Source organism: Falco biarmicus, chromosome 9 (assembly GCF_023638135.1).
Source record: "Falco biarmicus isolate bFalBia1 chromosome 9, bFalBia1.pri, whole genome shotgun sequence".
Lineage (NCBI taxonomy): Eukaryota > Metazoa > Chordata > Aves > Falconiformes > Falconidae > Falco > Falco biarmicus.
The window spans coordinates 13979690-13993367 of record NC_079296.1 but is presented as its reverse complement, the minus strand read 5'-3'; the positions used below and the strand labels follow the sequence as shown (position 1 = coordinate 13993367).

Sequence of the window (13678 nt, the reverse complement as noted above, 5' to 3'; positions counted from 1 at the left end):
CCAGGGCGCGGTCGACGGGGGCGAGTGGGCGAGGTAGAATTGGGAAGCGGAAAATGAGGGCGGGGGCGCCATCTTGGTGCAGGGCAGCGCGCAAAATGGTGAGCGTCTTAAAGGGGATGCCGCATTTCATGAGCTGAGCGCCAGCGCTTGCTGTAAGTAACTTTGGCGCCCAGAACTGATTATTTTTGTCAAAGAACTCCCCAAACACTCTTTATTAAGGTTTATGACCTAATCGTGATCAAGCCTTCTGTTATTATTTCATGTAATATAGTACCATGCGTAGCCGTGCTGTCCTGTGGCATTGAGGGGTGGCAGCCGCTGTCCCCCGGGGAGGAACTTGAGGAAAGGCAGGCCTGCCATGGGCGGCTTCAGGCCCTGATTCGGGCTGGTGTCACAGAAGGGTAGAAAATTGCATCTGCCGTGCCCTGACACCGCACTGTTTCTGTTTAAGCCCCTTGGCATGGTTAAAGACGCGCAGAACTGGTGTGCGGCACCCCAGGCTGCAGACAAAAAGGAGGCTGCGTCTTTCCTCGTTAGGGCCCTGCCTCCTCCCAGGTGATGTTAAACCCTTTCCAAAAGGGTTACAATCCACTTCACCTGCCTGGCTCTGGCTGTGCCCGTGCAGGAGGTCAGTACAGAGCCAGGCCTCACACGCCCATGCCCACGCAGAGCTCTGGCGGGTGCCTGGTTCCTGTCCTTCAAACCACTGAGCAATGACCAAGGCCACAGGCATCACTCACACTTAGGGACCAGGGGCACGTGGTCCGGGTCAGTGGAGAAAATCTGGGGAATGTTTCACTGGATGCCTCAAATAAAAAATAGTGGATACAACTACTATCAACAGTAAGGCTAATTAACAATAAAAGAATGAAAATCATTTAAGCTGCAGCTTTTACCACTTTCTTCCTTAAGAACCAACCTATGTGACATTTCTAAAGTGGAATATTTTGAAAACCCCATTCCCTTTCTTTAACAACAGCTCACTGAACTAAGCCCACAGCAAAATCAAGCATGTGTTTCCTCACGGCAGGAATAGTAACACTGCTGTGTTATGACGATACATCCAACAGTAATTTTGTGGTACCTGAAAAAAGCAGGCTGATTCACTAGTGGTTATTGTTGTTTGGCTCACTCACTGGAAGATACTGGGCAGCATCTTTTTTTTTTTTAATTCATAAAAGATGGTTCAAAGTCATGCATTATAATTTCATTAGTATACAAGAGATAGTTCTGAGTGGTTAAGTGCAGCCAGTTTAAAATTGTATACACCAGTGATCACTGTTACAGTAAAATAAGCATATCTGTGGCTTTCTAGGAACATTGTAGGTCTTAGCATCCTCCTGTAGCCACAGGCACAGGACTGCTACCAGAGGAGCTATGAGCCCACCCACCAGGATCAGGCAACAACCTGCCTGTTGTAGCCACTCACAAAACCAGTGCAATAGCTAGATTTAAAAAAAAAAAGAAAATCATTAAGAAGAAATGTTTGTGTCCAGATGCACCTGCTAAATTCAAATGACCTGCAGAAAGAAAGGGTCCTAATTTTCCTTGAGTTTTACAATACAAACTCCAAGAAGGTTAGATGTGTCCTTTTCCTTGCTGGCCGCATAGATATTATCCAGCAATTTCAGCTGAATTTCAAGAGGACATGAAGGTAAAGTAACATGTTACTGTTGAACCAACCAATATAAAGGCCAAATCCTGCCAGAGAAGGTGGGATCTTGTGCTCCGGTCCATCTCCTCTCGTCCCCATTCCTCTCTGCTCTGCTCCCTACCTGGATCTCTTGTTTCCTTGCAGTGCCTTTAGCACTCAAGCGCACCCTGCCCTGAGCCAGTTCAACTCACGGACCTTACAGAAAATTGTCCGCTTTTCTGTCAGTTGGCTTTTTGCCAGTTTAGTTAGTCAAGTGAGCTCAGCTCAGGGGTAAACAACCACCAGCGAAGGTGCAAGGCTGGTGGAGGAGGGGGCAAAGAAAGCATAGTGAGGACGGCAGGACGGAGAGGATAAAATGGCGTTGAGCTGTTAGATGGCTCAGGATGTACCAGATGCATTGTTACAGGAGCAAACACAAGTTTTCCTTCCATCTGTTTATTTCAGTGTTTGGGTTAAACAGCGGTTTAGAAAACAGAGTTCGCATCTGCCTGTGCAGACTTTCCCTCCTGCTTAGTCATGGCAGGGGTGCTGTGAGCACAGTGGCCAGACATGGGGTTAGGATCCAGGAACCTTTGGCACAGCGGATGTCAGCCGCTTCCTTTCCTTGTGGCTCACTTTTTCCAGCTGTGAAAGGGAGACAGTAAATACTCACTCAGGAGACCCACACAACCTGATTCATCAGTGCTTGTAAAGCCTTGTCACAAAAGGAAAAGGGAAGCCAAGAGAGGATGATTTGCGCTCTACGCCTCACTGCAGCAATTGTCACCTCTCAAACAACTGACGGAGAGTTCAGCGTCTGCATCCCTGTGCTGAAATCCCCCTCTGAGGCTGCTATCTGTCTCCCAGCCCATCCACAGCCCAGGGGTCAGACAACACTGCAAGATCCTGCTTTAGGTTGTATCGTGACAGTAGGTCGTTACCCTCATGCCTCCACCTTCTGTACCTGTGATCCATTCTCCAATAGTATTAAGCCTGCAGGGTAAAATATTTTAGAGTCTCTGACTCTAATAAATTAAGAAATAATTTTTCAAAATGACTGAACACTTCACTCAAAGGGAAATTCCCTGCCATTGTCATGCCAAAGTAATTATAGCCATACCACAAAAATTATCCCACTATAATTATGGTGGTATGATCCTCCATCTGAACAATATGCTGGGCTATTTTCCCAGGCAGCTAAAACCCTCTGGCAGCTCTGACTCTGAGCCTCTGGAAGGGACCTGTGTCCCAAAAGCCCTCTCCTCCCTCACCCTGGTGATTTAGAGAGCAGCCCAAGATCTCTTTTTCCCCCGGTACGATTTTCCCCCTCGGAGTGTTGCAGCTCGACTCCCACCTTCCTGCAGCCTCCGACTCCTCCCAGGAAGTCCCAGCTGCAGATGGAGCCTTTCAGAGGCAGGGGGAGGGCAGCATGTGTGCAAAGGCAGCCTGGGCAGTTGTGCCAGACTTTCCAGCATAAACCAGCGTAGCGCAGCTTGATGTAAGTCAGTTTTACCCCCACTATCCCATCTGGGAGCTGCCTTGTGCCTGCGTGTGTGCGCTTTCTGGCTGTTGCTGCTGCATTCGCTCGTGCTCCCGCTGTGCTGTGGCCTTGCACCCCGTGGTGTGAGGGGTTCAGGGGGACCCTTGTCCCCAAAAGTCTTTCGGGTGCACCTGTGAGCACCCAGGCTGGCCAGCGCTGCGGAGGTGCTTGGTGAGCAGCGGGACAGAGGAGACGGCTGGTGCCCGCAGGCTGCAGGGCAGGAGGTGGTGAGTGACCGGTCCCCACCATGACCTTTCAGCTGTCACCTCCAAAATCCTTAGTGTGCTCCGTCCTGTGCACCCTGCCAGGGCAAGAGGTGCCCCGGCTCCTGTCCAGGGAGCGTATGTACAGCATAGCCTGAAATGCCCCACCAGGTGAGAGGCTCCCTGAGCCCTTCCCAGGCTTTCCGGCTCTGGTGGCTGTCCCTGCTCCAAAACATTCGCCAGGGCTGTGGCGGTGAGGCAGAGCCCTCTGCCCCAGCCCTGCTCGGCTGCTCCCACTGGCAGCAGTGCCCTGACCCTGGTGCTGCCTCTAGTTCTTTGCAGCAGCCTCGTGCACAGCTCTTAACACCTGCTCCTAGTTCACTGTAATCTGTTGAAGCCCTCTTTAACTACCACACTTCCATTTTGTCACCTGCAGAGTTAGTCCCCTCATTCCAGTACTCATTTGCTTTGCATCCCAAAGCAGTGTCCCCCCACATCTCAGTATTGGCCCCAACATGCAGCTGTCCTGCACACAGGGGCAAGGTGGATATTTCACAGTCCTGACTAATATTATGCTGTGGCTTCCCATTTTTCCATGAATTGTGCTGTTTTGTCCCACCTGGGCAAAGAGATGTAAAACCCCACTGGTTTCAGCTGGCAGCCACTTTGGACTTTTGTTAGAAATAACACAAGATGGAAACCGTGGGGACGTACATCCTGCATGTCAAGGTGGAAAGTGCACCTAGCAGTACTGAGAACTTACCTGTGGGCTGGTCAGCTTCAAACCTGTTTTAATTTACTTTTTGGCAGCTGGGTAAATTAATCCATGGCTGGTCAAAATAAAGGCACGTGCGTCCTCCAGACACACCACTTTTACCTCAAGTACCTAACGAAAAAATAACTTACTTTAGCTTAAATGCTGCATGTTTAAGCAATGTTGTAGAATAGTTGAGGGGGTCTGAGGTGAAGGAACAGGCAGCAGCAGGCACAGAAATTAAGTTGTCTGGGGCCTTGAAGGAAAGGTAAACACCAAAATCACTTTGAAGATGGAAGCTGTCATCTTGTCAATCAGAGTAAGACTTGTGACTAAACAGCCCAGAGCTGCAGCAGCTGAGAGGTCAGAGAGTCTCAAAAACAGCAGTAGTCTTGCTTTGATTTTTTTGGTAACCTTAAGAACATGAAAAAAGAGATGGGTTTGTGTGGCACATCCCTAAGGCCCCTTGTTTCACTTGCCAGCCCCAAGAGGCAGGGTATTCAAACAGCCTGGCTGAGGCACAGCCCCAGCAGCCAGGAAGGGCAGAGGCAAGAGATACCTGGGATAAATGAAACTGGATGGGAAGCTGATATTGAATACAGAATTCCCGGAGGATGCCCTCTCAGTGGTGTCTGTACCGCTCCCCCCAGCGCAGAGGAAAGTGGGGAGAACCTGGAATTCAGGAGAGAGGAGGCGGAAGCCATGGTTGCCCATGGGATCCTGAGTCTGTGTGTGTCATGGGTACGAAGTACAGCCCTGGCACTCTTTGACGTTGCAGCGACAGCATGCACCTTGTTCCCCTTTTTCCTTTCTGTGGCAGAATGATCACAGCTTTGGGTCTGGACCTGCCTCGGCCCTGGGTACACAGAGCATTTGCTTTACTCCTGCAGCCATGGAGTGCTTGTCTTACTCTTCTGCTTGTGTCTGGGGGAAATGCAGGCCTGTGCCCGTACCAGTGAGACAGCAGGAGCCGTGGCATGCTCAGGAGAGCAGGACCGTCTCTGCGTCACTTCTTGCTGAAGAGAAAGAGCAGCGCTGGATATAGCTCATACTCCAGTGAGGTATTGAATGCCCAATGTGACTGTTTCTGGCCAGCAGCCTGGTCCCTGCCTGAGGCTGCAGCCCTGTGGAGCCCAGGGAACTCACTGCCCAGGAGCTAGCCTTGGCGGGGAAGGTGGGTAGGACACACCAGGAAAAGTCACACTGGTGCAATCTCCTCTGTACCTGCTTATTTCCAGGTAGCCTATTTAAAGGAAACATAAGTGAGAGAATATCTTTAATACAGAACAAAGCTCATGGTGGGGTTGCCCCATCTGATGGTCTCTTCTACTAAAGCTTCTTGGGTTGCAAAGTACTTGGGAAATATCAGCATCCCTTTTGCAGATACAAACATGCAGAGTGAGGAAATCACATGTGGCAGGGAATCAGCGGTGAAAGGTTGTGGCCACTTAGTCTTCTACATTTGCAATCAACCATCCTGTCTGGCTGCCAGGCAGGTTGCAACTGGAGAAACTCATCATTTGGTTTGGGGAGCAGAATAGACTGACAGATTTGGGGGCTGCATGGCCCCAAGACCATGTTGCTCCCCAGCCTGATGGGTAGCTGCCCACGGCAGCATCACTCAGGCTGGGGATGGCATGGGTGGGACATCAAAAGAAGAAAATAGTTGTTATTTTCCTGCCTGAAAAGGCTGGAGCAGACAAAGCCTTTCCTCAGAACTGGGAATTTCTAGGCTTAAATCATCTTTTTCCTACTGACCCCCATGACACTTGCCGATGCTGTTCGTTCTCTGAACTGTGGCCAGCAGCAGCCTCACTGCAAGAGAACTGTTAATATTTCACCTCCAGCTTTTACTTTCCAAGCCACAAATCCTTCTACTCCAACCAAAATCAGCTCAGGCACTGGGTCTTGCTGACCATAATATCTGTGAGCTTGTACAGAAAGAGCAAAGCAGGGGGCTGGGGGAGAGGAGTGGGGCTCCCTTAGGCACATCTGACTTTCTCCCACTGTGCTTATCCGACCAGAAGGAGGACTTTGCTCTCAGTGTCTCCTGTTGTCCTTCTTCCCACCACCCCCAGCCATGACGCACATGGAAACCAGATACCAGTCAGGCAGACAGTACCTTGGTGCCTCTGTACATCAGACTGACCTGTGCTGTGCTCCCCTCTTGCCTGTACCCTCTTGCTGCCTGTTTGTGCCATGAACTTTAGGCGCAAAAGACAGCATATTGTTTAGGATCCAGAGCAACTCCCTTCACCAAGCGCTCCAGCAGGACAAAGGAGTAAATACTTCTGCTATTCCATAGAGCAGTGTGGAGTAAAAAAGTTTGTTATTCTAGGAAAAGGGGATATTTTGTGGCCTATAGAGAACAAGGAGGTCCTTCCAATGGAGGACAAGAGAGGCTATGGCAGGCAAAAGCCTGAGGTCTGGGGTCGTTGGCCTGGCTGTTACAGGTTGGCTGAGGTCATTTGACCTGATGATTTATTGCAGCTGAAAATGAGGTGTAAGGCACTGCCAGCTCCCCAGTGAATGTACACACACTTCTTTTGTTTATCTGTTTTCTCAGTTCTTGTTGAGACTTGTAAATGAAACATCCTTCTCTGCCAGCTCTTGTCTGATCTTTCACAAAAAGTGCATGAAGCTTTTTCCAGAAACCACTGCAACAGCGTTACTGCTCTAACATCGGTCAGCAACCCATGAAGCAATACTAAAGGGCACACCTTCTATTCAGAAAAGCACACCTGGGGAGGCCACATCCCCTTCGCACGCAGCCCCATTGCCGTTGGTAAAAGCTTCAGACTCTCTTTTTCTCTTTTTGCAGGCAGAAATGTCAAGGCCAGTGCAAGCTCGGAGGCTGGAGGGAATAGATAAGAATATCTGGTGAGTTAAGAGAATATCTGGTTTACCCTGATGGTAGATGTGGTTTTAAGCAGCCTAACGCCAGACAGAAACCACTGCACCCTCACAGCACAGAGCAGCAGTCTCCCTTGGCTGCTTTGCATTTGTTCAGGCAGCGCACAAAAGGGCAAGTTTGTCCCTGGAGATTTTACCCTGGCTCAGTTATGTACCTGCTGCTCCCACTTCGTGCTGTATCAGGTGCTCTGCACCATCCTGCAGGAAGGCAGGCAGGACTGCCTTGTAGTGTGTTGCACCCCATCCAACCATCCACCTGAATGATCCCAGCAGCACCCAAATCTGAGCCAGGTGGTTCAGCACACTAGCTGCAGCCTGGCATCTGCTTCAAGTCACTCTAGGACACTGCAAGCAGAGAGGCAGGCAAAGGGATGCTGCAAATGCGATTCCCAGCCTGCCAGGCACAGGTTAGCATTGGGAAAGCTGCATGCTTGAAGAGATTTAAATGGGCTTTCCCCCAGTGCCCTGCTCTGTCTGGTTTCAAGGCACAAACTACCGATGAGTTCAGCCTACCTTTCCCTCTGCAGTGTCCTTCAACATGCCTAGTTGCTAAATTTTGCAGAACTGGCATGAGCTTGAAAACCTCTGAGTCCTCTCCTGCTCGGTCTGGTCTGATCAGAAGTGGTGTGCAGCTTCAGCTACGACCGCACACCCAGACAACATAGTGGCTGTTTCCTTCGAGAACAATTAAACAATTAAACCCACCCCCCAATGCAATAGTACCTCATCCTTGGTTTAATTGAAACAGGTCTGAAGTGACCTGTGCTCGGTCCTGTCCGCCTGTGAGCAGTGGGATGGCTTTGCAGGAGGGACACCAACCTTGGTGACTTCAAAGGGATGCTGGCAAGCAGAGCTGGCGCCAGCACGCTGCTCGAACCCTCTGTAAATGCTTCTTTCTCTAACTTTCTTCTCTCCAGGGTGGAGTTTGTAAAGCTGGCTGCCACCTACTCCACAGTGAACCTGGGACAGGGCTTCCCTGACTTCCCTCCCCCCGGCTTTCTGAAGGAGGCATTCCTGAGAGCCCTCAGCGAGGAGAACCACATGCTGCACCAGTACACCCGTGCCTTCGTGCGTGGACAGACTCCCTCACCCGCAATACCTGCTCGCTCTCTGTTAGCCTTGGCCACTTCAGGGCTTATCAGGCAGCAAGAAACAGGGCAAATCTCATGAGGCAAAACACACATCCACCCTCAGCCTGGCCCCCTGCACCCAGGGCTATAACGCCCTGCTTTACCAGGGCGTTTGGAGCAGCCAGGCTGGAAGATGCCCCGCACGCTCCCTCACAAGGCACTTGGCTGCCCAGGTCCCGTCCAGGGTCTTACCCATGTCTTAGAAGGCTTCTGCAACCCAGTTCTGACCCCTTCTCTTACCCCACAGGGCCACCCACCTCTGGTGAAGATCCTAGCCCAGTTTTTTGGGAAGCTGCTTGGACGAGAGCTGGATCCTATGACCAATGTGATGGTGACTGTGGGGGCATACCAGGCCCTTTTCTGCTGCTTCCAGGCTTTCATTGGTGAAGGCGATGAGGTAACCCAAGATTTGGGCTTGTTGCACTGGCAGCTTTCCCCCAAGGGAGCCGTTCCTGGCTGTGGGTCTGCCAGCAGCTGTAGGATGGTTTTCATTGTCCTTTTCCAAAGCAGAAGCGGTTTATCCCCATTCTCCAGTATCTGAGCTTCTAAAGGGAAAAAATTATTTGCTGCAGCACACTGTCTCATTTCTGCATAAAGCGAAATAACCGTTTTACCCTGAGCAGTGGTGTTCTTCCCTGGCACTGCCAACAGGCAACGCAGATTCTCCATTACAGTAATTCAGGGATTAAAATTTCCCGTCCCTCTCACTGCTCTCTGGGTCTGAGAGGTCTGAGCAGGGTTAGGAGGGCATGACATGTCCCTTTTCTTCCAGGTGATAATCATTGAGCCCTTCTTCGACTGCTACGAGCCAATGGTGAAAATGGCTGGTGGGACAACTGTGTTTGTGCCGCTGAGACCGGTGAGTGGGTTGGAGCAAAGCTGTCAAGGAGGGAAGAGTCATAGCAAAGCAAGCGAAGAGGTGAGTGCAGAGGTAGCAAAGCAAGCCAAGATTCTCCTTTGTTCTCTCTAGAAAGCTCCAAAAGATGGAAAATTGATGTCTAGTGCAGACTGGCAGCTGGACCCAGCTGAACTGGCTTCCAAATTCAGTGAACGGACAAAAGCCATCGTCCTGAACTCACCCAACAACCCTCTGGGCAAGGTAATGCCTCTGGCCTTGCTGTGGCTGGCCCCAAAAGCTGCTGGGGTGCTACAGCTCACCTGGCCACATTTGCAGTGTCGCAGTCACTCAACCTTCCTCGCACATAAGGGAATGGGTGTTGTGGGAGCATCACATGCTGCCCTCGCTCTTCTGGTGTTTTTAAGCCTGATCTTCTGTGCCAGCAGTGGTTTTGCCCTGTCAGACCACTCAGCCAGCTCCTGCCCACCCTGGCTTGGGAGGTGGTGCAGGCAGGGTGCACAGCTTTCATGGAAGGGCTGGGACAGGAGGGGCTCAGAGGCGCTCCTGCCGCATCTCTGCTCTGCTCCCTGCAGGTGTTCAGCCGAGGGGAGCTGGAGCTCATTGCAGAGCTGTGTGTGAAGCATGACGTCCTGTGCTTCAGCGATGAAGTGTACGAGTGGCTGGTCTACGATGGGAAGGAACACATCCGCATCGGTATGGAGAATGGCTTGGCTGAGCCTGGATATCTTCTCTGGGTACAGCAGCTTCGGGGAAGGAACTGGTGATTTAACTGGGGTCCCCTGGAAATTACACGGGCTGCCTGCCCACATGATGCTACTGGGCTTGTATGCCCCTTAGAGGTATTTTGCTGCACTTCAGTCTCAGCCTCCAAGCCAGGTCTTAAACCAGAGCCTTGACTTCCAGAGCCAGTTAGAGGGAACAAAAGAGCTTCACAGCATGAGATCCGGAGCAAAGAGCCCTTTGGCTTCAGTGAAACTGAATTTTTCCCCATACTTTGTAAACTCACAGTTTTCTGAGTGTCTCTAGTTTTGGAACATCCATGTCAACATGATTTCAGAGGCATGTTCTTCCTGTTGCAATAACACCGTCTTGCAGGGTGATGGTGCTTGGCACCTCTGGGAACCCCTGGGGCTGGGTGCATGCATATGGAAACAGTTAGTTATAAAGAGATGCTCTTCAGAAGTCCAGCTTCCTGCTGGAACATGCTTTGAGGCTCATCCAGGTGAAAGATGTGCTGTGCACACAAGAGGTCACCACAGGTTATAGTGGTCAAAGAGCTCCCACCGTCATTAACACAGCCCGGAGGCAAGCATGCTGAGCTCTGCCATTGGTGTTTCTCTCTTGTTCCATGGCCAGCCACCTTGCAAGGGATGTGGGACCGCACGGTGGTCATTGGGAGTGCTGGGAAGACCTTCAGTGCGACTGGATGGAAGGTGAATTCCCCCATGCGGCACCTCGTTGTGTCCCCATACCTGTCCCTTTGCTCCAGGATGTGGGTCCCGTCACCACAGCGCAGCACTGGGAACACTGCTGCTGCGCACTCAGCTTTGAGCCTCAGGGTCTGAAAGTACCAAATCTGCTTTATGATAGCCCTGTCTGGAGAATACAATGAAGGCAGCACAGGCAAGTAAAGGGGAGCCCGAGCAGGTACCCAGAGACTCACCACCTTCCCCCTCCTCTCCTTGCTGCAGGTGGGCTGGACCATGGGACCCAACAGGCTGCTGCAGCACCTCCGCACTGTGCACCAAAACTCAGTGTACCACTGTGCCACACTTGCCCAGGTAAGGTATCTCCCTGCAAATAGCCCTGCAATTCCCAAACCCCCAAAGCAGGGGTGACAGAGGGTCCTCCTGCCCGTGGCTGACCTGAAAGGCCAGACAGATGAGACAGGTGCCCCGGAGAGGCCTCTTCCCTTCTCCCTGCAGTTGCCCCATGTCTGAGAGGAAGGGGAGAGGCCAGCCTGCCTGGGCTATATTCCTTATTTTGCACTGACAAGCCTAAGGGGCCAGTCAGAGGGGCTGGAGGCAGAGAGCTCCCTAATCATCAGTGAATTGCATCGGAGCAAAGACTCCAGTTCCCAAGCAAGCCTTGACCATCTTCCCACCAGGCACTGGCTCCTCTCTTCTTGCAGGAGGCTGTGGCTCAGGGTTTCCAGAGGGAGCTCATGCTCTACGGGAAACCAGACAGCTACTTTGTCCAACTGCCCGAGGAGCTGCAGAAGAAGAGAGACTGGCTGGTCCAGAGCCTGGATGCTGTGGGGATGAAACCCATCATCCCTGAGGGCACCTACTTCTTGGTGGCAGACATCTCCAAATTCAGTGAGTCAGCTGCAGTTTTGCGCAGGCAGGGCTGAGTGTGGCAGGCCAGCTTGGAGTGGTACCACTAGCAGGGACAGGAACCTGCAAAAACCACCACCAAAGTGCGACGGACAAGAGCGTGTTCCCCAGCGGCTGTGCGCTGGGGGCTCAGCTGGGGCACCCGGCAGCAGCCCCAACCTCTGTGCTGCTTTGCTTCTGCAGGATCCAGCGTCCCCGATGTCCCTGACTCCGATGAGCCCTATGACTCCAGATTTGCAAAGTGGATGGTCAAGAACAAGGTAAATGCGTCTGGCCCTTTCCACCGTGATTGCTGTGGTGGGTTTGTGCCCTCACCGCTGACTGTGCTCATGGGAGCCAGCAGCACCACACCGCTGCTGGGTCTGGCAGCTCATGGCCCAGGGCTGCCTGGGGCGGTCAGCATCACCCCTTCTGGGCACGGCGGGCTGCACGCCAGCCCGGGATGGGTAACTGCAGCTCCGCATGTTTCCCCTTCCCAGGGACTTGCTGCCATCCCGCTTTCTGCTTTCTACTCTGAGGCCCACAAGAACAACTACAACCATTTCATCCGGTTCTGCTTCGCAAAGGTGAGACACACGGCAGCACGAAGGAAGGTGAGGCTGGGTGTGCTAATCAGGGCTGGTGTAACAAGCTAAATGCCAAGAAGTCAGAGCACCTTGGGTGTTAGAGCCTAAGCAGGGCACCACAGCTGGTCCAGTGCCCTCCTGCAGACACACAAGCCGAGCCGGGGGCAGGTGCGCCAGCGCCATCCTAAGCTTTCTCCCATCAGCATCTTACATCCTTGGCCAAGGCAGGAGTCTTCTGGGTGTACGTTTAACTGCCCAGCAGCTATGGCCACCCTGGCGGTGGCAGAACCTGCCTCATATTGAACCTGGGGCAGTTGCAGTGTTCCAGAACAAGAACAGGATTTTTATATGGATGACTGCAGTGAGGGGAAGGGGGATTTGGCTGAAAGCCACTGACTGAACCTGCGGTGTTTGTTTAGGAGGAAGCTACACTGAAGGCAGCAAATGACATATTGCAAAAATGGAAACAGGAAAAAACCAGTCCCTGAGCACTGGAGAGAGAACCAGGCTCTTCATGGTCCTCACCTGCCCCAGCTGCACTTCCTCCACTTCCTTTGCTTGGCTACAAACTTTGATACATTCTTATTTTTGTGCTTTCAACCACATTTTCTGTCAGACAAAAGGGTAAGAGGTTTGCCAGGCGCAGGGTCTGCGGGACATTGTCACTGTGAAATGATTGTGCTGTTCCTTGCAAGAAAAAGTGAGTCTTTGTGTGCACTGACAGTATTCAATGTTTCTTCTAACGTTTGAAGACTTTGCTCATCAGTTCTGGGATGCGTACAGCAAGACACGAGGTAAGGATGGCTCCTGGGGTCTTTTCCACCACCAAATTCTGAAAAGGTGCTTCAGGACCTACCTTTGAGGGCATGCTGGAGGGGTTGGTGTGCCTTGTCTTGTTCCATCTCCTCACTCATGTGCCCCAGCATGCAGGACAGCATTTCCACCAGCACCTGTGTTCCCGTGGGACTGTGCAGTGTTACCACCCATCAGTAGGCTGATTCCTCTGATCCTGAAAATTATAAACCCAGTGAAATACTGTTTCCCATAATTAACAATTTTCCCATTATTTTTTTCTGTGCATCTCTGGGAAAGGTGACCACAGAATTGGTAACTGGTTTCCCCCGGGAATGAGGCTTTAATAAATACCCCGGCTATTGCCAGACCTTCCCTGTGCACCCCCAAACTATTCCTGGCGCTTTGTCGGGGCTTGGCAGCATCGTCCAGGCTGCAAAGCAAAACCTCCAGACTTTTGATGAGCACACACTGTGGCCAGGCAGGGCGGGCACAGTGGCCTCGGGCTGCTCCTGCTGCTGGATAAGAACATAAAGCATCGTCATCAATCATGCAGGAGTTATGTGCAACAGACCATGCAATAACTGTTTGTGGCAGTTAAATTATTAAAGTGGAATTACTGCAATTACTGAAGAGTAGATGCCTCTGTAATGATTATGGGGCTGATGCAGCTCTCCCAGAGAGCCGCCAGCACCCCTGCAGCATTTGCAGCGGGATCCCATGGCGGCGGCTGCTTGTCCCACGGCCGTTAGCCGCCCCGCAGGGGCTTGAGTGGGGCTGCAGCCCGTGGCACCGGCCACCCCTAGGGCCGGCGGGAGATGGGGGGATGCGCCCCGCCGGGTGGGTGAGGGCGGCGCTGAAGGCCCTCGTGCACGCATCTGGGCCAGAGGCGGGGCGAGCTGTGGTCACCGAAACTGACAAACCAACATCAAGATTAACGCAACACCCGCAG

General features: G+C 52.1%; 1 protein-coding gene and 1 long non-coding RNA gene across 7 annotated transcripts; one reads left to right on the top strand and one right to left on the bottom strand.

Annotated features, from left to right (window-relative positions):
- The first annotated feature begins 22 nt into the window (after positions 1-22).
- KYAT1 (kynurenine aminotransferase 1) lies at positions 23-13351 on the top strand. 5 transcript variants are annotated; one of them, XM_056352498.1, is made up of 14 exons: positions 23-152; positions 5070-5191; positions 6952-7010; positions 7961-8111; positions 8421-8570; positions 8946-9032; positions 9144-9272; positions 9605-9725; positions 10389-10465; positions 10724-10813; positions 11164-11350; positions 11552-11628; positions 11848-11934; positions 12354-13351. In XM_056352498.1, exons 2-14 carry the CDS (start codon positions 5108-5110, stop codon positions 12420-12422), a joined length of 1368 nt encoding a protein of 455 aa, XP_056208473.1. In that variant the 5' UTR covers positions 23-152; positions 5070-5107; the 3' UTR covers positions 12423-13351. The 5 variants fall into 5 exon arrangements, with proteins under 5 accessions (XP_056208473.1, XP_056208472.1, XP_056208476.1 ...); XM_056352497.1 differs by lacking the exon at positions 23-152 and adding an exon at positions 3001-3131; XM_056352499.1 differs by lacking the exon at positions 23-152 and adding an exon at positions 3170-3400.
- On the bottom strand, positions 2074-6976 carry LOC130155363 (uncharacterized). 2 transcript variants are annotated; one of them, XR_008824042.1, is made up of 3 exons: positions 6872-6976; positions 4140-4262; positions 2074-2278 (listed from the first exon to the last, which is right to left on the bottom strand). It is a non-coding gene; the product is annotated as an uncharacterized LOC130155363 (long non-coding RNA). The 2 variants fall into 2 exon arrangements; XR_008824041.1 differs by lacking the exon at positions 6872-6976 and having other exon boundaries at positions 4140-5060.
- Positions 13352-13678: the final 327 nt, after the last annotated feature.